Genomic DNA, 26,980 nt, shown 5'->3' with positions numbered 1-26,980 from the left:
CATCTGGGAATGGACCATATAGTAAGAGAATCGTGATAAGCACAGCTTTCAAAGATCAGCTCTTGCTTGTTGTTGTTCAGTGTGACCGAAATTGGAGTTTTCTTGGCAAAGGATACTGGAGTGGTTTGCCATTTCCTTCTCCAACTCATTTTACAGATGAGCAAACTGAGGGCAAACAGGGTTAAGTGACTTGCCCAGTGTGACATAGCTAGTAAGTTTCTGAGGTCAGATTTGAACTCAGGAAAATGAACCTTCCTGGCTTTAGCCTGATAATGTATCCTCTGTGTCAATTGGCTACCCTACAATAAGCAACACTAGACCGCCACATTTATACCATTGTTTGATAGGTATAGTGATTGAACCTGTGGTTTCATTGAGATAGGAAACTCCTTTTTGGTGAAGCTCTGACTTTTTGCAACATATGGTCTTAAAGAATTACCTCGAGTCAATCTATCAAATATTTACTAAGGCCCTGCTTTGTGCCAGGCACTTTGCTAAGTGCTGGGGGTACTAAGAAAGATCAAGACAATCCCCGATCTTAAGGATCATGGTATAATGGAGAGACAACATACAAACAACTATGTATAACAAAATAGAGACGAGAGAAAGTGGAGACAGTCTTAGAGGGAAGGCACCTAGTATTAAGGGGAGTGGGAAAGGCTTTTTGCAGATGGTAGGATTTGAAGTGAATCTTGAAGGAAGCCAGAGAGGCCAGGAGGTGAGATGAAGAAGGAGAGCATTCCAGACAAATGCCCTTGACAATCTTCCCCATTCGGGTAGAATGGAGAGGTTGGTATAAAGTAGAAGATGGGGAATATTGGAAGAGGAAAAATTTTAAAGAGTCTTACCTGCCAACCAGAAGACTTTATTTTTATTCCAGAGATAGGTAATTGGAAGCCCCTGGAATTTATTGTTCAGGGGCACCAGATCTGTCCTTTAGAAAAATCACCTTCATAGCAAGGATGGATTGGGGTAGGGATAGACTTGGAGACCAGTTTGGGGGCTATTGCAGTTCTAGGAGCACTATACCTAAAATCAGATACTTAGCAGTTGAAGTTCAGCTGCCAGGTGATTAATTTTAATTACACTAATTTTAATATTTTTGTTTTGAATTCTGTTGAGCAGTGTTTATGTATCTGAAGGCTGTTAGGTCATGTGAAGATTTTCGCTTTTTAATAGGGAAGGTTCAGCATACATTATGGAATGGTGAAGCTAAAGAAAGTCATCAGAATAAACATTCACCAACATTTGTTGATCCCTCCTGTTTCCACTTTACCCGTTTTTCTCCTTGGACAGGGTGGTCTGCTTTAGAAAAATGTCTCAGTAAATGGCAGCCTGTTCCATCTCACCTTAGACAGAAATGTAGATATTTGAGGAGAATGGATAAATGAATGAATGACCAAAACCTTTATTTAGTTCCTCTATGCAAAAAACTGTGCTATGTGATAGGGATTCAATTAGAAATATGAATATAATAGTCCTTGCTTTCAAGGACCTCCTGTTCTAATTGGAGAGATATCATATGACAGGTTTTGTCAGCAAGTTAGATGGAAAAGTCCCCTGATCCTTAGGGTACAACAGCTAAGCAGTTGTTAATGCTTCTTCTGTAATGTCCCTGTTCCCAAGGCTTTTCGGTTCAGGGTCCTTGGTTTTCACTATCAGGGTCCAAGAAGAGATGGTGTTCAAGGCAGTAGTGGGGTTTTGGCTTGGGTGGCACATGGTGCTGACTTCATGGTTCTGCCTTTTTTCCTCTCTCTCAGGGTGCCCTGTTTCCCAGGCTAGTCTGACCTGCTTGCCTTGTATGTGTCCGTTGGTTGACAGTTGGTGTGGATGGCTGGGCACCTTTCCACAGGAGTTGTTTCCCCAGACATGTACTGAGCACCCACTAGGTGAAAGGAATGGTGTGGGAATGCCAAGAGAAATGAAGGGTAGCCAGTACTTTAGGGAAGCTACCATTGCCGCAGAATTTGTTAGTCTTTTCTTATTTCTGTTTCAGTTTTTCATCCTGCTTGTGATTAAGCTAAGTTACTGTTTATCAGGAGGACGTAATATCTGAAAGCTTTGGAAGGTGGTACATTACAATAAGTTAAGGGACCTCCTACAGTATACTCAGAACACTGGATAAATTAATGCCATTTGTCAGATGCCCGTGAGTGTTGAATATTTAGTACTAGTATCTGTAAGGGAAGAAGGAGGAAGAAGAGGAAAAGAAAGAAAAACAATGTTTCTGACCTGAAATGAGAGGTAATACCATGTTTAGTATATGTGGGAATATAGATATTCACTAAAGACTTACTAAAAGGCTTCCTCGTGGTATACAGATGATTCTGTGTTCTCTATAGTTGTCTTTTCCAGAATGGAGACTCTGACAGTTAGTCAACTCTGATTCATTCATATTCATCCATCATCATATTCATCTTCTTTGTGTGGGTCCTGTATTGGATTGGATTAGTTGTCCCCAGAGAGTCTAATTAAAATCAGAGAAACTTACTGGAATTTCACCTTCCAGGTAGTGATATTTTTCAGTCATAACTACTGTTAGCCTTGATTATCAAGATGAAGAGGGGTACTATATTAATTTGTGGAGTGAATACCAATATCATTTAAAATATAGATCCCTAAAATTTTAAACTAGTGAAGTACAGAAATACTAAAGTATACACATGAAAATATTTTCTGTTGTCATTCTATTAGAAAAAAAAGCCAGTGGAATGCAAACAGAGAATCTTTTGGATTTTCCCACCTCGTCCCCCCAGTGATTCTTTTTCCATATAGAAATCTTATGTTTCTTTTAAGACCTAACACTGCAAAAACTTCTCTAATTTCTACAGCTAAAAGTTATCTTCCCCTCCTTGAGTTTTTTCTATGCATACTCCATTCTTTTTGTATTATGGTTATTTGTAGACATATACCTATCCTTCCCTGCTACATCCCTAAACATCCTGAGGTCAGGGATCATATTTATGCATCATGTATTTACTCAGACACGTGTCTTTCTTTAAGCATTTAATAAATATTTAATTACACATTTATTAAATATTGGGTGGGGCAGAAGATGGCAGAACAATCATACTAGGAAGGTGTTGATATGAATAGGTCCCTTGAAAGAGGTGAGGCTTAAGGAGGGATTTGATGGAAGTGTGGGACATGAATTGTCGGAAAGGGAGTGGAGGGGGGAAGCTATTTCATTATAGGGAGAATAGCAAGGGCCACAAATTTCAGACACCTTTAGATTGGAAAGCTACCTTAGTGAACAACTAGTCCCACCTACTCTTAAAAAACAAAGTTGCTTAGCTTGTCCAAGGTGGAGAGCAGCTGCTCAGTGTCAGACCTGATATCAGGTCTCTTGACTGACCCTCAGTTCAGTCCTCTTTCTAACACACTATAACGACTTCTCAGAAGTCACAGAATTAACCTTTCGTTTTTTGCCATTTCCCTTTTAAGAGAGGTGACAAGTCAATTTGCTTGGCTAGAGAGTTTGTGTCAAGAGGTAATGAGAAATGAGAGTGGTAATGTGGAAATCCCCAAAGACCAGACCAGTTTAAAGACAGTGTCTTAAAGCATTAGAACAGACACTGCTGGTACCTCAGAAGGAGAATTTCACAAGCAAAATCAGGTTTGTGGACGATGTCCCAGTAGTAGTGAAGAGAAGGTTTGGAGAATGTAGTTAGTGGAACCAAGGGGAAATGTCTTAGAAATCAAGGCAAGGAAAGGTCAAGACCAGGACTGGGGGCTATAACTGCAGGTGTGAAAAGAAAGGGTGTAAATCTGAGAAACATGAGGAGGGAAAGAATTGGGCAAGACCAAATACTGGACTGATGGTGAGAGGTGAATACAAAGTCCAAGAAGACTTTTAAAGTAGAAAAAACCAGGAAAAGAATGGCGGCATTGATGATGGTATTGGAGAGGTGGGTGGAGAATTGGGAATATGTGTGTACCATGGAGAGGTAGTGTTTAATTTATAGCATTAATAAGAATCTGGATTTTTACAGATAACTGAAAATATAGAATTATATACCTTTCTTCCTTAGCCCCAGGTTCTTAAGGACCAGGATTATCCAAATGAGACCATTACATGCCATCCACCCCTCTCCTTTCCTTTAGCAAACACACCCCTTGGCACTGTTGCTTATGTGAGTGGCCATCTGATTCCACTTATATTGACTGGGCTGATTTTGACCTAAATTATAAATCTTAGTCATAATACCCATATATTAATATATGTTTGTGTGTATACATACACACACACACTACAATAAGACCTCATAGTGAATAGCAAGGCCATTTGACATTGATTCTTCTAGATGAAAGAAGAAAATAAAGTCAATATTAGAAATCAAATTTTGTATAATCTATGTTTTCTTTTATGCTGGCATCACCTCTATTAGAATAATTGACAGAATTGATTGTTTAACTAAGGAATAGCTATCTTTAAAAAAATGGTTTTATTAATATATTTCATTTTTACATCATCTTCATTTCCCAATATATCCCTCCCTCTTATATTATTTGCAGTATTCCACACCCCCAGTCCCCTACCTCTGCAAAGAAGGAAGTGAGGTACCCTCTCCTATCTATTCTTGGGGGCCAAGCATGATCGTTATAAATTCATAGCTTTCATTTCAATTGTTTTGTCATAGTTCCTTTGCATTTACATTGTGGTTGTGTTTTATTTTTCTCATTCTGCTTACTTCAGTTTGCATCTGTTCTTGTAAGTCTTCTCATGATTGCTGTAGTCATTATGTTTGTTGTTTCTTACAGGACAGTAATAATTCATTACATTCTTGTACCACAGCTTAACTATTTCCCAATCAATGGATATATACTTTGTTTCTAGTCTTTCCTATTGCAGAAAGTGCCACTAGATTATAATTTCATATAAATGAGGCTTTGGGGGGGGGGTTTGTTGCTGACCTCTTTGAAATATTTGCTGAGCAGTGGAATCTTTATCTTAAAAGGTATTGACATTCTTGTTACTTTCTTTACAAAATTCCAAACTGATGAATAACTCTTTCAAAAAAAGTTTTGTTGATGCTTTTAAAAAAAATATTATTTCCCAATCATTCCTCCCTCCAGAATATGTCCTCTCCTTTAATAATGGCCACATCTAATAGCATAGCCTTCATTCTACACATTTAAACCAATATGTCTTTGTCAAATGGAGAGAGGTATGTTAAACTTAAATGTACATCTTCTGAAGTAATTTCATCAGCCAGAGACTAATATCTTTGGGTGGTGTTTTCCTTTATATTACCATAGTTTTATACAAAATCATTTGCTTGGTTCTTCTTATTTTGGTCCATGTTACTTAATACAAGTCTTCCTACATTTCTCTGAATTCTTGATAATCATCATTTTTGATGGTACAATAGTATTCCATCATATTCTTTTATCACCTTTCAGCCATTCTTTAAGCGATAGATACCCAATCTGTTACTTTTTTTTTTTTTTTGGTACTAGAAGTATTACATAGCAGTTGGATAACTGGCTTCTTAGTTCAGAAGATCAAGGTTCAAATCTTCTGACATATTTCTGGCACATGTGACATTGACTAAAGCTCTTGATCTTTCAGCAATGGTTGCTGTTATTGTTATTATTACACTTGTAAAGTCACAGGTGTCATAATAATGATGATGATGATGATGATAGCAAACCTATGAAGTTAAGGAAACTTGTAAAGTCACAGGCTTTATCTATGGGACCTTTCCTCCTTCTTTTGCCATCTTTGGAATTGGAGGTCCAGTAGTAATATATCGTCATCAGTAGGTACGAATGGTTTAGTAACTCCTCTGTTATACTTGGATATTGTTTTCTAGAGTGACTAGATCAACTCACACAAGCTATCTTTGTTCCTGTATTGTTTTACTTTTTTCATTTTTTTTGGTATCCTATGAAATGTGGTATGTTTTATGAATGCGTTTTTAAAAAAAGGAATTAGGGGTGGCTAGGTGGTGAAGTGAATAGAGCACCAGCCCTGGAGTCAGGAGGACCTGAATTCAAATCTCACCTGAGACACTTAACACAAAAACTAGCTGTGTGACCTTGGGCAAGTCACTTAAACCCCAATTGCCCTCCAAAAAGCAAAAAAAAAAAAAAAGGAATTAAAGAAAGCCATAGTTTATTTTTTTCTTTAGCTGGCTAGAAGAATGTAATATAAGCTATTACTCCAATAATATTTACTGAAAATGCTTATGACTGTTTTTTAATTGTTCACAAGTCTGAAAGCCTATAATACTTTTTTAAAGAAAACTTAACTGGGTATCTTGTATAAAGGAAAACTAATAATGTCACTTTGGTTAATTAGAATCAACTTGTGTAGAGAGCAGTTCAGATATAGAATTCAGGACAACCTGGGTATTTAATATTTAATTAAAAGTAAGCCTTTGGTTTCACAGACTTGCATGGACTTTCTCCTGCTCTTCAGATTTTCATTTTGTATACACCAAGAACATGAAATATTTTTTTCCTCAGTAGAATTAGTTACACATTAAAAAAACAAACAAACAAACAAACAATTTATCCACCTGTTTCCAGTGAAACATAACATAATTTAATACTCTGGCTTTTTTTTTTTTTTTAAGCAATAGGGTTAAGTAATTTGCTCAAGGTTACACGGCCAGTTATTTCTGGGTGGGTGCTGAATATCAGACCCCGGGATTCGATCTCCAGGTCATCCTGACACTGGGGCCGGTGCTCTTACTCGCTGTGCTACCTGGCCGCCCCTTTTTTTATTTTTTGCTTTATTTATTTTATTTTTTTTGGAGGGCAATTGGAGTTAAGTAACTTGCCCAAGGTTACATGGCTAGTATTTTTGTGTGGGTGTTAAGTGTCTGAGGCCGGAACTGAACTCTGGTCCTCCTGACTCTGGGGCTGACGCTCTACTCACTGTGCCACCTAGCCACCTAATACTCTGGCTTTTTTGTTTGTTTTTTAGACCAAGAATGTCCGTCAGTAAACATCTATTAAGCCCCTACAATGTTCCAGACATTGTGCCAAAGCACTAGGGATATAAAAAGATAAATAAATAGACATTCCCTGTTCTCAAGGAGCTCACAATCTAATGGGGGAGAAATATGCAGACAGCTATGTACAAAAAAGCTGTGTTCTTGATAATCAAGACAGGGAATGCACTAGAATGAAGAGGAATTGGGAAAGGCTTCCTGTGGAATATAGGATTTTATCTGGGAATTGAAAAAAGCCAGAGAAGCCAGGAGATGGAGAAGAAGAGGAAGACTATTCCAGGCATGGGAGATAGCCAGCCAGTGAAAATGGCTGGAACTGGGAAATCGAATATTTTATTAGAAGAATAGTGAGGAAGGCAGGGCCTTTGGCTCACAGAGTAAGTGGGGGAGAGGGAATATAAGAAGCCTGGAAAGGTAAGTTTAGGGGTGCAGATTATGAAAGGCTTTGAATGCCAAGCAGAGGATTTTATATATTCTGGAGGTTCTAAACTACTAAAGTTTATTTAGTACAGGGAGGGGGAGACTTACCTGCACCCACACTTTAGGAATATCATTTCAGCAGCTGAGTAGAGGATGAATTGTAGTGGGGAGAGACTTGTGTCAGGGAGACTAGGCTATGGTAATAGTGTAGGCCTAAGGAATTAAGTTCCTATACCAGGGCAGTGGGCAGTGTTAGAGAAGAGAAGGAAGCATAGAGGAGAGATGTTAAGAAAGTGAAATTGACAGGTCTTGGCAACAGATGTTAGACACTTAGGTTGGCATCCACTTAGCCCGGTTGACTAGGAGTGTGTCGGTCTCCTCAATAGTGATAGGAAATTTTGCAAGTGATTTTAAGGGGAAAGAACATGAGTCCAGCTTTGGACATGTTGAATTTAAGCCATCTTGAATATTTAGTTTGAGAAGCCTACTAGGCAGTTGAAGATATGAGAATGGAGGTCAGGAGAATAGTTAGGGCTGGAGAAATAGATCTAATAATCATCTGTATAGAAATGGCAGTTTAACCCATGGGAGCTGATGAGATCACCAAGATAAATAGTATGGAAGGAGAAGAGAAGGTGTCACCTTGGAGGAGACCTAGGGTTAGTGGGCATGACCTGGATGAAGATCTAGCAGATTGGTTAGATGGGTAGGAGGAGAACCAGAAGAGAGGGATGTCCTGAAAATCTAGAAAGGCGAGAGTAAGAAGAGAAATAGGGATCTGTAGTATCAGAGGATGAGGACTGAGAAAATGCCACTGGATCTGACAAATAAGAGTTGATCAGTTACTTTGAAGAGGGCAATCTCAGTTGGATGATGAGATCGGAAGACAGAGTAGAGAGTTAAGAAGTGAGTTAGAAGAAAGCCAGCAGAGGCATCTCTTGTAGACAACATTTTCAAAGACCTTAGACACAAAATAGCACAGTAGCTAGCAGGTATGTATAGATCAAGTGAGGATTTTTTCAGGATGGGGGAAGATATGGACAACCTGGTCATACTCTCCCCACCCATCTTGCCATTATACAAATCCCATTCTCCACCCCTTATTGCCTGCTTCCTTGTTCCTATCTCCCTCCTTCCCTCTAATGTCACACCCTTCCCCTTTATTTTCTGGAATAAATGCTCTATAGTTAACAGTTACTTTCATCTTAAATCTTTCCCTTTCCCACCTTATTCATTTTCTGGCTCTTACTGATGACAGTTCCCCATAGCATTTGCATATGCTATCTCATTTGATCCTCATAACTTTGTGAACTAGGTGCTATTATTATACCCATATTACAGATGAGGAAACTGAGGCAGTCACTTGCCCAGGACAAGCTAGTGAGTGGCGGAGGCAGGCTCTTAATCCATATCTGTACAGATTCCAAGCCCAGCACTCTATCCACTGGGCTACGTAGCCTCCAGAGTTAAAAAGTAGGAGGAGGAAAAAAAAGGGAATGGGAACTATAATGGTAATGGTGAGGAGAGGAAAGATAGAAGACAGATGGGCAAGGATGCCAAAAAAGAGAAGAGAGGAGGAAACAGGAAAGAGAATAGTTTAGTAGGAGTAGAATAAGAAAGAGACAATCAGTAGATTTTTGACTAGTTATTGAGGATTATGTAGACTCCTGAAGCTGGAAGAGAGCTTAATGATCATGTTGTTCATTTTCAAAGATGGGGAAACTGAGGTACAGAATAGGAAAGTTAACATGGCCAACTGAGACTTAGGTCTTTTGATTCTAAGATCACGGGTAATACAATATGTCATTTTTTTTTTTTTTTTTTTTTTTTTTTACTATTGTTCCTAATTTTTCAGCAGTTTTAATCAGTATTTTTTGAGGATAGCAGAGTATTCAGTTAGGATGGAAATAATTCTTTATGCTCCAGCAGCAGCCAGCAAAGCAATATCAGTCCAAGAACAAGATTAAATCTGGTATGGGGTTGTCTGGAGGCTCTCCATTCCTGTGATAAAACATTCAGGTTTAACTTGATTTTGTGATACTTCCTGAAATTTTTGTTTTTGTCTGTTTACTGGTTCATTTTTTTTTTTTCACTATAACTAGGCAGTAATTATAATACATGAATTCGGTTCACCATCTTTTTCCCCTTAGGAATGACATGTGACTTCTTAATGCTTTAGAAATTTTTCCAATTGTAGTCAGATGGTAAGCCATCTGTACCATAGTTCAAGTCCAACCTTTCAATGAGGATGAATTAAAACTCTGATAACAGTGTATACATTACATTTTCTTCCAACTTGAATTTTACATTTTAGCTTTTAGTGGCTCTCTGATTTGGTAGCTGGTCCACGTATAGTCTTTAAGTGAATGAACGTTAAATGATTTTAATAGACCTTAGAAAGACAAAATTTAGATTTGGAAGTGCCTTCCTAGACCAACTTATAAATGAAAGAATTCCTTATTATTATATACTTGACAAGTGGTTGTCCAGTCTCTGCTAGAAGACCTACCTCCAAGGAAGGGGATCCCACAATTTCTCAAGGCAGCCCAACCACTCTTGGACAAATTTAATTGTTGGTACGTTTTTCCTGAAACTGGTATAACTTTTCAAATTATGAGTATAGAACAGATTTAATATTTGTATTCTGCCATACCTATTGCTCACTGGGCATTTCTCCTGATTTTGGTATTCCTTCACCCACCTTTGTTTGTACTGTTTTTGTATCTAAATGTTGTATTCTTTTTGGTAGAGAATATAAGCTCCTTGAGGACAGGGGCTATCTCTCATTTTGTCTTTGTGACCCATTGCTGGTCGTAGTGCCTCACATGTCCTGCCTGCTTGAAAATGCTTCTCGAGTTTAAATGATATAGAGTGAAAATATTTAGTGCTGTTGTAGAGGAAACGAAGTTTTGAGCTTCTGAGGGTATAGATTTATTAAGTAATACCTGCTGTTTGCTCCAAGAAATCAGGACCATGGGCACAAATTCATATCCCCAGAAGCTTAAGCCTTTGTTTCTTCAGTCATTTCCATCTTTCGCCCACCAGAACTACTGAAAGACGGACACTGGGTAAAATACTGAATTTAATTTGTTTATTCTTTTCAGATATGTGTCACAAAGATGTCTACACGGAACTGCCCGGGAGTGGACTCAGTGATCAAACCACTGGACACAATTCCTGAGGACAAGAAAGTCCGGGTTCAGAGGACACAGAGCACTTTCGACCCCTTCGAGAAACCGGCCACTCAAGTGAAGAGGGTCCATTCTGAGAACAATGCCTGCATCAACTTCAAATCCTCCTCTAGTGGGAAAGAGTCACCTAAAGTCCGCCGACATTCTAGCCCTAGTTCTGTAAGTCCAGAATATTCTGTTATCACTCGGGCCACAAAAGCACTACCCTAAATCTCTAATGATGGCAAACTGTCCAGGGAACCTGGTGGTATTAGGAATCCATTATCCCACCTGCTTCTAGCATTTGGCAAAGTGCCTGTCACATAGTAGGCACTTAATAAATGTTTATTGACTGACTAATGCCACTAATGAGTTATAATGTTTGGGAGAAAAATAGCAATGAAAATGAAGACACTTTATTCTTTAGCACCCTGGGAGCTTATAAGGAATGACTTGGAATTATGTTTTTGAAGGGTTTCTTTCCATTTGGCTCTGTTTAGAGAAATTCTTAATTATGAATGATCTGGTATTAAAACTCCTTGGAAGGAATATGGAATTAATCAGGATTGGTGGGCAGCAGGAATCACAGTTTGGTTTTGGCTGAGAATCTTATACCTGTAACTGCTGCCTATGTGACCTCAGGCCAATCACTTGACATCTTCTGACCTCCTGGCTTCATAAGTAAGATGAGAGGGTTAGATTAGATGGTATCCAAGGTGCCTTCCAGTCACACCAAAGAAACCTATCCAGGGAACCAGAAACTGAATACATTTTTTTCTAATGTAGTAACTGCAAAAAAAAAAAAAAAAAGACCAGGGAAAATTGGAAATAAGGGGGCTACCCAGAGGAATGGGTCAGCAATACATAGGAGACCCGGTTCAATGTATCGTTTAAATGGTATGTACAGGATTCAGTAGAATGCGGGCTCCTCTTATAGACAGTCTCTGCCCTTACTACCTGCCTGTCTCTTCCTCGGTTTCTGTGCTGGCAGTAGTATCTTGGCAATGATAAGCTTTCCTTTTCATCCCAGTGGCTTTTTCACAACTTGACTTCCATTGTTGTATTGAAATAGCTTAGAATTTTCTAAGCCAACTTTCCCTTTAATGTTGGGTTTTTAACCTCTTACCAACATTAATATAAATTTCACATATCTTCATCTGTGATAGAAGCTAAGGGACCTTTGGATCTCATGGTAATTGCTAAGGGTAACAGGGAGTGGTGCCTAACTGCAACTTAATTTTTAATCCTTGGGAGATTTCATCCTTTACAGACCCAATGAAGAAATGCTTATTTTGAACCTTTGTATGATTTTGAAAAGCTGTTGAAAGCTAGTAGAGACCTTCTCTTGACATCTGCTAAAGCTGAGATCTCTTGCTCTTTCATGAAATCTTGATCCTAGAGATCACACAGAATAGCCTATCCTAAAGTGGAATCCAGGGCTCTTCTCTGCAGTATTCCTGGCAAATGGCTATCTACCTTTGGCTTTGAAGACCTCCAGTGAAGGGAGAACTCACTATCTCTTAAGGCCAACCCAAATTGTTTTTGGACAGCTCTAATTGATAATAAGTCTTTTTTAAAATTTTGAGGTGAAATCTTTCTCTATGGAGCTTTTACCCCTTATTTCTAAATCTTCATAGGGTCCAGATAGAATAAACTATACATATACCATATGTATTTATGTTTGGGGCTGAATCTGAAATCTGATACCATAGATACTGTTTTCTCTGAGCTCTAAGAATCGAGGTTTCTTGGTTCACAGTGTGGTCAAACCATTTGGCTGTACTTCTTTGGTTTTTCTACAGAACTGGGATAGCTATTAGGTAGTGAGTAGCATTTTAAAGTCCAGGGAATTTACAATGAGCATTGATTTTTATTTGAATTGGTACCCTTTTAAAACTGTTCTTATGTGTTACAAGGATGGTGTTTACAATTTGACTGGATTTTATTTTCAGGATTTTTTTTCAGAATTATTTTCAGAAACTTAAACTCTTATTAATAATCTCAAGTGGTAATATAAAAAAAGATCTTTAACTTTAAGAAATTAAAAATTGTGTGGCACTGGTTAGAATGGGTTTTTGTGAAATCAGACAATAGTGGGGTATTATGACTTCAAAAATATTGACTTTAACCACAATAAGTAATCACCCTCATGTCTTTCCACCTTATTAAGGAGGACTCCTTTAATCAATCAACAAACACTAATTAAATACCTATAATGATGTACCAAGCACTGAGATTTAATAATGATTTTTTTCTAAAGTAAGTATTTTTGGAAAATTTTAAAATGGCATTCAGCTGAGAAACTGACATGTATAACCCAGATAGCCTTTTAAAACTCACAAAATGAAGAGATATAATAAGAGGCTCATGAGACCATTGAATGGGACCATATAGTCCAATCCTTTCATTTTGCAGGTGAAGAAAATAAGGCCTAGAGAAATCAGTGGCTTGTTTTAGGTCATACAAGTGGTAAGTAGCAAGATTGGGGTTTGAACTTGGTCCTTTGACTCCAAATCTAGTGAAAATATGTTTTTTTTTTCTAAAACTCCATGTAACCCCATCCTTATAATGAAAACATTATTGTTTTCATACCCGATTTCTTCCATAGTCCTTCCGAAGGAGTTTTCTGTGCTGTCAACAGTGTGGCTACCATAGATGGTAGGATTCTCTTTATTTAGTCATTTTTCAGTAGTGTCTGACTCTTTGTGACCTCATTTGGGGTTTTCTTGGCAAAGATACTGGAGTAGTTTGCCAATTTCTTTTCCAGCTCATTTTACAGATGAGAAAATTGAGGCAAACAGGGTTAAGTGACTTGACCAGAGTCACATAGCTAGTAAGTGTCTGAGATCAAATTTGAACTCAGGAAGATAACTCTTCCAGACTCCAGACCTACCACTGTATCTACTGTGCCACCTAGATGCCCAGAATTCCCAGAATTCCCTGGCACTTAGTAAATGTTCCATTGTAGGTCAGAACCAACATGGCAGCTTCTGTATTAGGATATCCAGGTCCTGGCCTTAGACCATTTAGCCACAGGGAACACCATTTACAGAAGTATCAGAACTAGAGTCCCAGTTCAATAGGGTGAATTAGCTATATTTCCATTGTTTATGCTAAAGCTCCTCTCCCCTGGGGCAAACAATGAAGAGTTTCCTGTTCTTTTATTCTAAGAAAATAAATAACTCTCCTTTCACAATATTCCACATCTCTGTGAAGTCAGTGACTGCTAGTATTCTTATTGTTCTTTCTGCCACTTAGTCTCCTGCAATTTTTATTTCCCTAATACTCTGTCCTAAGTAAGCATTGTTAAGTAAAGAAGTAAGGGGTAGAATCTAGGTGCCTGTCCATGAAATTTCTTTCTCTATCTATATCACATTCTCACTCGGTAGCTAAAATCATGTTCAGTTGTAATTATTTGAGAGACTTTATAGAATTTCATCATTTCTCCAAGAAGATCAGAAGTAGACCAATAAAAGAAAATTGTATTTTAAACACATAGAAGGAGAGCTTCCGATTTTGTGCTATCCTGAGCCTCCCTTGCTACTTTAGCTGGAAAGGATAGGATAGTTGCACTCCAGGGACTGTTCCTGTACAGTGACCGTTTTGTAGCTCAGAATGAAGTCAGCTACACTTTTTGCTTGTGGGAATAGGAGGTCTGCTTGGATTTAGGCCCTCCAAGTACCCAGAGGATTACATGGACATTCTTATTTTAGTGTCACTGAGCTATTCCTCTTTATAGATCAGGATAACTTTTATAAGGATATTTTACATTTTTCAGTGGTTTGTGTGATGTCAGTGTGATTGATCTGGAAATTAGAGTCGATTTCCATAACGCTTACATATCAATTTCACAGGACAAATAAAATGGATTGTTTTTACCACGACATGTGGCAAAATATTAATTTTCTGACAACTCAGTGTTAATGGAATGTACTTTAACCAGAGCAGTTAATGCATCTGAATCCATTTAATTAGATAAATAGAGTACTTTGGGCCATCAGCATTTTTCTCAATTGCAATTTTGAGCATTTCCTCTGGTTGAGTGGGGGTGTTTTCCTGAAAATATTTCTTCATTTGTCTAATTTTCTCATTTTAGGTTTGCTAAAGCAATAAAGCTTAAATATGGTTTTGACTTGTGTGAAAAATTCTATTTGATAAATATATCAACTCTTTTATAAAAAGCAATTAGATGGAAATCTATAATTCATATATACTCATGTTTATATAAACAGCTATAGGATGACCCAAATCCACATAAACACATGTGCATGTGTATAGACATACATGTACACTGTGTATATACATATATGCAAAAGCATATACACACATAGATATATGTATATATATCTCTGTCTCAGTTTATGTATGTATATATGTATGTATGTATGTATGTATTTATCTATCTGTCCATTTCCTTAGTAGTGTGAGGTCATAGGGTTTAAAACTGGAAGAGGCTTTCAATGTCATATAATCCATTGATTTCAATTTAGGTATGAGGGCAGTAAGGCCCAGAAGAGAGTTGAGTAGTAAGCAGTGGGTCCAAGATTGAAACCAAGGTTCTGCGTTAAAATGCAACCAACACTGGTTGTTAATTCCATTCAATATATATTAAGCATATATACTAAGTCACCCATCTTTGCTTTATAGACTAAGCATGTCTTCTTCTTCAGATTATGCCTTGGTGATTCCTATTAAGGTCACTGGAAGTTTTCTTTGTTTTCAGTTGGATGACTATCTCTCATCTCTCCTACAGGAGATAAAAGGGCTCTCTTTTGTCTTTTTAAGGTTTTTCTTAGGTTGAAGTTACTCCTTTAGAAGTACCTCACTAAACAGATAGACTCCCCTTTCTGATTTTAAATAATTTACTGTGGAACTGTGAACATAATATTTTTCCCTTGAAGATCATTTCATATTGAAGTTTAATATAGTTTTCAATTTTTTCTATTTAAAACTTGGGCTCAGGAGTGTGATGGTAAAGTGTGACACTCTCAAGCTGTTTGGCAGGGATGAAAAATGCATGAGAACAGAGCCCACACAGCTCACACAAGGAGAGTCAGGTGGTTCTAAATGTAATTTTCCATTAAATCTTCTTTGACTCAGTTCAGTCTAGGAGTCGTATCTCAGGAGTTTCTGAAAGAGGAAACAGGTGGTCCAAACTGAATATAATGCCAAAGAGTTTGCCGCTAAGAGAAGAGGTTGACCTTCTTAAAGAACCTCTTTGGAAACATAGCTTGTGCTAACAGAACATTCTCCTCTTCTTTTTAGGGCACTTTCTTTCCATTTCCAATTTTTTTAATCCTCTTTATATCAGGCATTCACCTTTATTTGTATTTACGTATTATATCTTTGGCAGTCTGGTAAAGCCCATGGACCCTTTTACAGAATAATGTTTTTAAATGCATAAAAAGCCCCATACAATTACAAAGGAAACCAATTATATTGAAATACAGTTATTTATATATATTAATAAAAGCCATACACAGAAGGTCCTGGACTCCTGATTAAGTGCCCTTGCTTTAATATGTATATTCACAGCATTTAGGACAGGAAGGAACAATAGAGATCAATCATTTTATAGATGAAGAAACTGCGTCCCAGGGAGGTTAAAGCAAGTTGGTGGGGTTACAGCCTATGTTAGTGACAGATTAGAACTCTGATTTCCTGCCTACTAATTCAATGCACTTTTCACTCATTATATCCTGTTTTCTTGCTTTTTGATAATCTTCTCTGATGGTTAAAGTATGTTCGTTCCTAAGGCATTTATTAAATCTGGCCTGTTTCATCTTGTGAAGAGTCATGTTGTCATGCTAAGGTAGGTTAGGAGTACTCCATAGATAACCCTTGAATTGATATGTCTCAGAAAAACTGAATCATTCTAAAACTGGAGTGGTTTGCCATATCCTCTTCCAGATAATTTTACAGATGAGGAAACTGAGGTAAACGAGGGTAAGTGACTTGCTGAGGGTTACAGTGAGGAAGTGCCTGAGTCTGGATTTGAACTCAGGTCTTCCTGACTCCAAGTCCAACACTCTGGCTGCTTCTTCTGTTGTTACTAGTGTATTTTTATAAAAAATTGTTAATAGTGTTTAAAAAAATCCTCAGATATTAAAATGGCAAATACTGGCAAAAAAGTTGTTAGTGAATGTGTGTGGGGGTGGGGGTGGGGGGAGGAGTCTAAGGGATTTGATAATATGAGTTTAATGACTGTGCATAGCTCTGCCTCTCTTAAATAGACTTCACTTGCTAGTCAAGACATCATCCTAATGATGTCATTGGTTCTCGTTGAGAAGGAAGGATGAACAACAATGACATGTGGCTAGGCGAGTGGCATATTGGATGTAACATTTCAAGTGTTTTGCAGCACTTTTGGAGTTCTGTAGGGTTCACTGCGTCCTGACATCACTCCTCTTATATCATCATTTCCCAAGTAATAAACATTTTCCCTTGCCTTCAGAGCCCCCAATTCAATTCTTGAAATCATATAACTTTTACAAAAATGAAGAGACCTTCCTTCAAGGGGATTATTGTCTAATAAGGGGGATAAACTGCACAATGATAATTCACATTAGACAATATGTCAAGGAGGGGACCATGCCAAGTACTAGGAAGAAATCTGAGGCACCGGCAATCTCAGTCAGTCAGAGAAAATCAGCAAAGATTTTCTGAAGGGGTGGGTTGAGTGGGGTCTAAGTTAAACCTTGAGGGTCTCAGTAGATGCTGGTTGCACTATGACCCTTTACTAGCATGTGTAGCTTCTGCCATGTAATAAATCATCTTTCTAAATTTGTGAAATCTGAGGCTTCAGATTCTGTAAAGCGAATTAGTGTCCTATTTAATCGATTCTGTAAATTCAGTATTCTCTTAAAGCTGGTTTATTAAAATGAAGAAATTCCAGTATATCTAAGAGGCATGCTTTGTTTTTAAAAAAAGTAAAATATTGAATGAATAGGAGGCTAATGTGATTTTTATAAGTAATTCATTTTTTAAGATATTAAAATATTTAAGAGGGTTCAGGGAAGGAAGCATTGTAGTACTGTGAATTGAGTTAGAGGAGTATGCCTATAATACAGTAGTTTTGTGACACTGGCCAAGAAACCACATCTCAGTGTCTTAGGCAACTTTCTAAGGCTATAAGTTGCTTATTTGATTGGGGAGGAATTTTTGTACCAGTATGTCTCTAGTTAAGTAGTTCTCAGTGGATAGAGAACTGGGCTTCCACTCAGGAAGACTTGAGTTCAAATTTGGCCTCAGACTCTTACTAGCTTTGTGATCCTGGACAAGTTATTTAACCTCTGTTTGCCTTAATCCATTGGAGAAGGAAATAGTAAAACACTCCAGTCTCTTTACCAGGAAAACCCCATGGACAGTATGGTCCACAGGTTCACAAAGAGTTGGACGTGACTAAACACTAAGTTCTCTATATGCATAAAATCACAGGTTTGGAACCTCCCTTCTAATTTTTTTTTTAAGTTAAAAGGTTCCCAGAGCATTCATTGTCAGTAGGTTCATGGTCTAAGTTATGTTAGTCACAAAATTCTGTACATTAATGATATGATACATAAAGTTTACTCATGCTTATTAACTCTACCTACATATTTTCAGTGTATACCCATTTTGACTTTGATATACTTTAAATACATGACATTCAATAAATAAACCATTAGGTAAGAAAAAGTCAACAGATAGAGTAATGGTCAAAACTGACTCTTAGCTGGGAACACTCCGGAGACCTAAAGATTTTACACTTCTGGAGGAAGCAAGGTGGTAACTCTAGAAGGAAATCCATTTAAAAAAAATGACAGAGTGGGAAACAAAGAATTTGAAGACTTCAGAGAAAATTGGGAACACTTTTTTTTATAAACTGATACAAGAATCAGGAGGACAATTTCTTAGTGACAATGACAATTGATAATGTAATTAAAGAAAACCTGGCAAGACCCCTTTTTATCAGTGTCAACTAAGGATGAATCATAACATTCTGGAGAGCAGTTTGGAACTATGCCCAAAGGACTATAAAAATGTCCATACCCTTTGATCCAGCAATACCACTACTAGGTTTGTATCCCAGAGAGATCATAAAGAAGGGAAGAAGACCCACATGTTCCACAATATTTATAACAGCTCTTTTTGTGGTGACCAAGAATTGGAAATTGAGGGTATACTCGTCACTTGGGGAATGGCTGAGCAAGTTGTGGTATATGAATGTAATGGTATACTCTTGCTCCATAAGAAATGATGGGCAGGCCGACTTCAGAAAAACCTGGAAAGACTTACATGAACTGATGCTGAGTGAAGTGAGCAGAATCAGGAGAACATTGTATACAGTTAATAGCAACATTGTACGATGTTCAACTTTGATAGACTTAGCTCTTTTCAGCAATACAATGATCTAAGACAAGTCCAAAAGACTCCTGATGGAAAATGCTATCCACATTCAGAGAAAGAACTATGGAGTCTGAATGCAGATTGAAGCATACTATTTTCTCTCTTTTTTTTTCTTTCTCATCATTTTCCCCTTTTGTTCTGATTCTTCTTTCATAGCATGACTAATATAGAAATGTGTTTAATATGATTTTACATGTATAGCCTAAAAAATGAATTGTAGAAAAATAAAATTTAGAGGGAGGGGTAGTGATTATGGCTTGCTGTTATTAGGATTTTAGGAAAGCCATTGAATTTGTAACATAACCTCAGCAATTCTTTACTCTGTTGGTATCTAAGAGAGTAGTATTACTGAATCTCTTTTGGTTGACATATGTTTAAATCCCTTCATTTTCCAGAATGCTTACAGCCTCACTGGCTGTGGTCCTCCCTCTCTTGCCTCTCCTTTCTTTTTATTAGCTGCTTAGTTATGGGGAGATAGAGGTGGTAGGTATCAGAGAAAGGGGTTACCTAGACTAGGCAGGGCTTATAGTTTCCCCAGGTTCTTCCCAATTGATAATCTTTGATATGTAGATGCTTTCATTTTTTATGACTGATTTTCTAATGATATCATAGCATAGATGAAACCAACCATAATAACAAAGTAGTACGTTTGAGTAATATAACGAAATACACTGACCATTTTAAAAACATACCTCATTCCACAGCCATAGATTGCTCCTCTGCTACCATCAGCTCTCTCCCCAGAGGAAGAAGACATACTTTGTCATCAGCTGTTTACAGTAAACTTAGTAACTGCATTGATCAGAGTTCTGATATCACTAAAGAATTTAAAAATTCCTTTTTAGTAAGAATGTGACAAGTATCAGTAAAAAAAAACATTTTCTTATATAAAGAATAAAGGAGATGGCATAGGAAGCTTTGAATTTCTACTGCATACAATTTGGGGTTTGGATTTATTTTAATTTAACATGTTTTTTTCTAATGCTTCCCTTCTTATTTCTCTCTCCTGAACTTTCTTCTCTTCTTTTTTAAATTCATTTTTCTTTTCTGTTTATTTTAAAAAATGATTCTCGAACACTATTTCCTCCACCTCCCTTTTTTTTTGCATCATTATCTTTGCCCAACTCCTCCTGCCCCCACCCTTCCATCCCTAGTGATCTTTCTGGTATCATCTCCTTCCCCCCCCCCCCCAAAAAAAAAAAAAAACTTCCCTTTTTCTTTTTTCTCGACAAGTATAGCTACATAAAACAGATCCACACATAGGTTATGTCTGAAGATATATGCCTTATTCTTTACTTTTAGTCCATCTCTGCTCTGCCAAGAGGTTATAAACATGGTTTGCAAGTTTTAATGTATTTATTTTCCATTACGTTATTGTAATCCTTATTTAAATTGTTTTCCTGGTTTGGCTTACTTCTGCTTTGTATCAGTTCATACAAGTCTTGAATAAATGAAACACTATTAAGTGTGATTTATATGTTAGGCAATGTGCTAAGTGCTGGAGATACAAATATATTTTAAAAAGAGAACAGCCTTTTCCTTCAAGGAAGTTCCTTCTAATAGAAGACAGCATATATGGGGAGTATTCACCAGGGGGATGGATTTGGCTTTTGGCAGATGGAAAGTGGGGTTGACTGGCAGATGGTGTAAAGACTGATTAGGATTTGAAGCTAAAGCAGGATCTTGCATCTAGACCTTATGGATCTGGGGGGCTACTTTGCACACTTTGTCACTAAAGAGAGGGTTTTGGCCCTGGGGTCTGGCTTTCAAAGATGAATGGATTTACTTGTCTAGTAAGTTGGGGAAGCTAGGTGGCACAGCAGATACAGAGCTGGACCTAGAGCCATGAAGACGCATTTCTGGCCTCCCACACTTATTAGCTGTGTGACCCTGGGCAAGTCACTTAATCCTGTTTGCCTCAGTTACCCCATCTGTAAAATGAGCTGGAGAAGGAAATGCAAACCACTCCAGGATTTTTTTTGGAGGACAGTTGGGGTTAAGTGACTTGCCCAAGGTCACACGGCTAGTTTTTTGTGTTAAGTGTCTGAGGCAGGATTTAAACTCAGGTCCTCCTGATTCCAGGGCTGCTGCTCTGTTCGTTGTGCCACCTAGCCACCCCCACTCCAGTATTTTTGCCAAGAAAACCCCAGGGGTCACGAAGAGTGGACATGACTATAAAATGACCAAACAGCGACACTTGCCCAGAGACCAGATGCAGGGACACTCCACAATAGGGTGGAGGTTCTGAAACTAGGTGGAGGTTCTTGGTCCATGTGGGGCTGAGCAGCAGGAGACAGATGGAGACATGACTGGTTGGATGCCTAGACAGGCTACAGAACTGAGGTTTTCCAGAATTCTTCATATCTTCTGTTTCTTACACTTTGCCATCTTTCTTCCTGGTTTTCTGCTGCTGCTGCCACTGCATCTGTGTACCACCTGTCTAGATTCAGTTGGGTTTAGTTTAATAATTCCCACCTAAAAAGCAACATTTTCATAATTTCTGCTTCTGATGACCTCCTTTTTCCAATATGATAATTTATGTATTGAACAAATCATTGCTGAGGACTATTAATCCACATTTGGAGTATTTAGCACAAGCTAAAAAGGTAATTTAGCTTCCTTTTTTAAAAAAAAATCTTCCTTTTAAAAGTCACCCTTCTAATGGATTACCTTGTTGTCAGAGTGGGATTCAAACTTAGCTCATGAAAAGTGTGTGGTTAGTGATTATAATTTCATATTATGTGACCTCAATGTTCTTTCAGACCTCTCAGCTCCTTTTGGGTGTTTCATATCTCAGATGATGCAGATCTCAGCCTAGCACATGGACAGAAGTATACCTGATAGGGCAGGAAAGCATAGCATTACCACTGATAAGGCATTTTACTGGTCCTAAGAAGGTCTTTAAGACAATTTATAGTGCCTAGTGAAGAACTTGGTAATGGAAAAATAGGAAGTATTGGAAATAAGTGCAGATATGGGAAAGTAATTGATGTCCAAATGTACTGCAAACATTCTGTAAAATAATTCATTGCTGTCTCGAGTAGTGAAAGATATAAATCTCGCAATTTCTATAAGGCTATATATACCCTGTATCTTTATGATGTCTTTGAGAGGTCTCTATTGTTTGCAATGCTGGCTCTGGTTAATTCCCCATTCCTCTTTAAAAAAAATTTTTTTTCCTCCTAAAACAAACAAAATTGGGAGCTTCAACCCATTACATCTACCAAAGCTTCCTTGGAAATCTAGCTAAATAAGTTACTTGGTTTTCAATTGTATCTTGCAAAACAAGTCCACTACCAATCACCCATCCATGGCATTGGATACTACATTTCAGAGACGAGGAACAAATAGATTTTTATTTGTCCATTGAATGACATTGTTGTATGTGTTTCTGATCCATAAAAGCCTATTTAATGACCTTTCTTTTTTTTTTTACAGTAAAGAAAAAATGGTTGAATTAAATCTTTTGAGATAAATTTCTTGACCTAGTTGAAAGATAGTTTGATACATTTGAAACAAAACCTACTATTTATGAGGCAAATGGTTCTTTTAATGATTTTTGTGATATAAATATATGACTGAAATTGACAACCATTTGCAGGCTTTTAAATAGTATCTTCTTGGGGGAAAAACAACTCATTAAAATGTTTTTGCTTTAAAGGCAATATAGGCAGTATATATTAAAATTACTAGAGATAATTTCATTAATAATGACATCTCCCAATTTAAATTTGATCCTTAAAATAAATTTAGTATTTTTCCTAAAGATTGCTCTCTCATTTGTTTAGCCCACAAGCCCCAAATTTGGAAAAGCTGACTCTTATGAAAAGCTGGAGAAACTGGGAGAAGGGTCTTATGCCACCGTGTACAAAGGAAAAAGCAAGTAAGTGTTCACTTTTTGGTGAGCTTTATATCTAATTGGTGCTTCTTACCAGATAATGTATTGGTAGTTTCTTTTATCAAAACATTTTAAAGTGTGTTTTTTTTTAATATTGCTTTTGTGTTCTGTGTACCTTTCTTTCCCATACCTGAGGATTCAAAAGAGAAAAACAGAATTAGTAAAACTAACACATCTAAGAAGTGAGACATTGTATGGGAGATCTTTGCTTATTTCTCTTCGTTAGGGCCAAGCTTGGCCATTGTGGCTTTATAGCATTCAGTTCTACACTGATAGAAAGTGAGGTTAGTAGAACCAGGAAAAGGTTCTACAACAATGTAAATGGATGGAAAGTGTTTGTTTCTTAAAAATGGAACACACACACACACACACACACACACACACACACATGCATATAAGCTCTCCTCCCCCAACATTTAGTTCTTTTTTCTTTGTCATTAGTTTACTGATGACAATATGAAATTGAAGGTGCCTTGTTCTAATAAGGCAGTTTAGCAAATGTGTCTAATCTCTTTTTTTTTCTCTTGCCATCCCTTCCCCTTTCTCGTATTCTTGTCTGGTCCTGATTTCTTTAAGGTACTTTTTCTCCTACTACACTCAGGTGCATTGGAATTATCTAATCATCTGAGATTCATTATCTAAGTGAAGGAAATAGTTTATTTCTCTTAGAGGAACAGTTTGTTTTAGAATACTCATCTGATTGGCTAAACTAAATTAGTCATCAGTGAAGAATCTTTTTATATTTGGTCTCTTTATATGAGATCTGCCCCCTTCCTCCCCATCTTAAGAAATCACTTTTGTACAAGGAAGAATTGCAGAGTTTTCCTCACATTGGCTTGATATTGTACATAGCAAGTATCTTTCTCGAGTACTGTGATGAAGTAAAAGAATGACTATAAAAGCTTTTTTTAGTGTTTACCATGAGCAGAGCAATGGAGACAGAGCTGGAAAAGCAAGGCAGCCTCCCATCCTGAGGAGCTCACATTCTAATACAGGGGGAGACAATGCATAGAAACTTCAGCTGTAAGTCAGAGGGAAAGACTCCATGATTTTTATAGTGCATTGGGAGAACAGATTGCATTGGTATTAAATCTTTTCAGTTCTGATGTTGATGGTACCAACATTTGATTTAAAGTAGTGTGTGTGTGTGTGTGTGTGTGTGTGTGTGTGTAAGGGAGGGGAGGGGAGTTTAGCATCCGGAAAGTGTTGCTTCTTCATAAGCATTGCTTCATTGAATATTATCTGGGGGGCAAAGGGAGCAGAGTCGGTGATATACAGGGTACTGTTGTTGCCAAGGTCCTACCCATGGGTGGCATTTGGTAGTATTGATGGGCCCCCTCTTGACAAGAGTGGATTCCCAGAGTTATGGCTTTGAGGGGCCAGGCTGGAAGTAGGGCTTGAAGTCTGCTGTTTAAAATCAATATAATGATAGTGAGATGCAGTAGAGAATGATTTTTAAATGAATGTTCCCTCCCCCTTCTACCCCCCACCTGTAATGTTTCTGTTCCTTCACAAAATCATTCCCAGGCTTCTCTGTTAAGGGGGAGGGAGTATAAAGGTGGTTAGTGGTTATGTTATTTTAAGACATCTTAACACTATTTCTATGCTTGCCATGCCAAATTCAGGCATGGTTTTATTTTATTATTCCCCACCCCCCCCAAAAAATATCCTGTAGAAATAACCATTCATATTATCTGACTTTTTTTTTTCCTTTCTCATTCTGTATGATAAGTTAGATTAGTGATTTAAGTGCACAGCATGTTAAGGTTGCGGGGGGGGGGTGTTATGAGAGGGAAAAGGTAGATTTCAGAAACTCTGCATTGGTGTTATAGTGCCAATCCCTGGCACAACTGTGGAGTGGGTTATTAAGTTTGTGCCTTGGGAGCACTTAGAAAAGGAAGCTCTGATTACAACTCCTAAAAATAAGATCTGTGCACATTCCTCACAACAACCCCGGGAGGTAGACAGGGCAGATGTTCCTATTATCCAGGCTTTACTAGGAAAGGACCCGAAATTCTGGGGACTGAAGAATTTAGGATCCTAGGATTTAGAGCCCTGGAGTCTGTATGGTCAGATTCTCCCATTTTACAGAGTAAGCTCAAGGACCAGTCAGGGTAATTGACTTGATCAAGGTCATATAGGTCTTACACAACAGAGCCAAGATTGAGTCCAGGTTCTTCTGATTAAGTCTGTGTTCCGTTTTTTTTATTAATAAATGCATGGCCTCTGTCTCATTGGTAGTTGTCAATAGTCAGCAAACATGTATTAGGCACCTGCTGTGTTCCAGGCACAGTGCTGAGCACTGGGGACAGAAAGATAAAACACGTAGCAGTTTCTGACAGGTGTCATTGCGGTTTGCTCATTTCAGCCACGTCTGACTCTTTGAGACTCTTTGGGCCATCCTGTCCACGGGGTTTTCTTGGCAAAGATACTGGAGGGGTTTTAAGGCAAACACAGGTTAAGTTTGCCCAGGGTCATACCGCTATTGAGTGTCTGAGGTTGGATTTGAACTCAGGTTTTCCAGACTCTGAGCCCTGTACTCTATCCACTGATTCATTTAGCCACCTCCTTCCTGGTAGGTAGTAGGTTCTTAATAAATGTGTATTGTATTGTGTTGTGTTGCGTTGCGTTGTGTTGTGTCGTATTGTATTACGTGGCATGGCACACAATGGTATGGTATAGTATGATAAGGCATACAGTCTAATGGGAAAAAGCAAGTACGAGAACTGGGATTTGAACCTGTGTTCTTCCGCCAAAGTCCATTTTCTTTTTCCTATATCATGTTACTGCTTGTGAGCATAGCTAGTCTAGACTCAATAAGAATACGGCATTACAGGGTCATCTCGTTTCCCTTTGAAATACAATATGGTCCCAGAAGTCTTAATGCAGCTTTGGTTTTATTTAAATCTGTTACAGCTTAAATCTCACTAAAGCTTTTGGGACAGCCCTGTAGTTTAGGATTTATAAGGAACTCGACAGTTGGTGGAATGATTTCCTTGTCCTAGCCCTTGTAAGATAGGTATTGTTGGTATTATTATTCCTATTTTACAGACAAAGAAACAAGCTTGAGAGAAGCACAGTGTCTTTTCCAGGGTCACAAAGATGGCAGAGCTAGTATGCCAAACCAGGACTCCTTTCCCTATCTGTCTAGTCACCAGAGAACTGGTGACTGGTCGATCATTCAGGTACACTTATCATCATACTTACAGATGTCAGCCATCATTACTCTTGATTTCAGATTTGTCAAAGCAATGCAAATCATCAAATATTTATTTTGTGTCTGTTTAGTATGTGATGAGGCAGCCAGCTGGCATGGTAGAGAGAGCGCCAGGCCTGCTGGAGTCAGGAAGACATCCTCCTGAATTCAGATCTGGCCTCAGATATTGTGTGACCCTGGGAAAGTCACCTAACTCGACCTCAGGTTCCTCATTTGTGAAGTGAACTGGAGAAGGAAATGGCAACTACTTCAGTAGCTTTGCCAAAAAAATCCCAGATGGGGTCATGAAGGGTCAGACATGACAGAACAGCAAAAACTATGTGTCAGGTGCTAAGGATCCATAAATGCAAAAATTGGTAGAGTCCCTGCTCTTCAGGGAGATTAGCCTGTGTTAGCAGTAGAACAATGTGGACCCATGATGAGGAAATGCCAGATATGCACAAAGTAATTTTTAGAAGGTAATAGCAATTGGGGAGTAGGGGAAGGAGGGAGGATGGATCAGAATGAGCCTTGTATGGGGGGGGGGGTGATCCTTGCCTTAAGCACTGAAGGCATTGAGGGGCTCTGAGGCAGAGATGAAGCTGTGGGGCAGTACAAGCCTGGGGGCAGTCTGTGCAAAGTTTGGAGATTGGAATTGGAGTGTCATGTGTGGGGAAGAGCAGCTAGGCTAAGTTTCCTGGAATTGTAGAGTGTGTGAGGAAGAATGATGTGCAGTTGGTTGATGTGCAAAATGTTGCAAAGGCCTCTTTAGAGCACTTTGTGATCTGTCTGTGTCTATCCCTCTCCCCCTCCATGCATCCATCCATGCATCCATCTCCTCATCCATCCATTCATCTCTCTATCTACCTACCTGTCTGTCTATCTCTCCCTCTTTCCATCCATCCATCCATCCATCCATCCATCCATCCATCCATCCATCCATCCATCC

The 26,980-nt window shown here is 38.2% G+C and overlaps 1 protein-coding gene across 4 annotated transcripts in view; it reads left to right on the top strand.

Annotated features, from left to right (window-relative positions):
• The window catches only part of CDK14 (cyclin dependent kinase 14), a 678,842-nt gene that overhangs the window by 182,141 nt on the left and 469,721 nt on the right, over positions 1-26,980 (top strand). For all 4 annotated transcript variants that reach the window (XM_069086180.1, XM_069086183.1, XM_069086182.1 and 1 more), the window contains 2 exons: positions 10,487-10,732; positions 22,726-22,820. In XM_069086180.1, the coding sequence (XP_068942281.1) occupies positions 10,487-10,732; positions 22,726-22,820 (341 nt within the window). The remainder of the gene's footprint in view (positions 1-10,486; positions 10,733-22,725; positions 22,821-26,980) is intronic.

Source organism: Petaurus breviceps, unplaced genomic scaffold (genome assembly GCF_028583685.1).
Source record: "Petaurus breviceps papuanus isolate PSGF00001 unplaced genomic scaffold, PetGlider_PUasm1.0 178, whole genome shotgun sequence".
Taxonomy (NCBI): Eukaryota; Metazoa; Chordata; class Mammalia; order Diprotodontia; family Petauridae; genus Petaurus; species Petaurus breviceps.
This window is presented reverse-complemented; position numbering and strand designations above follow the sequence as displayed.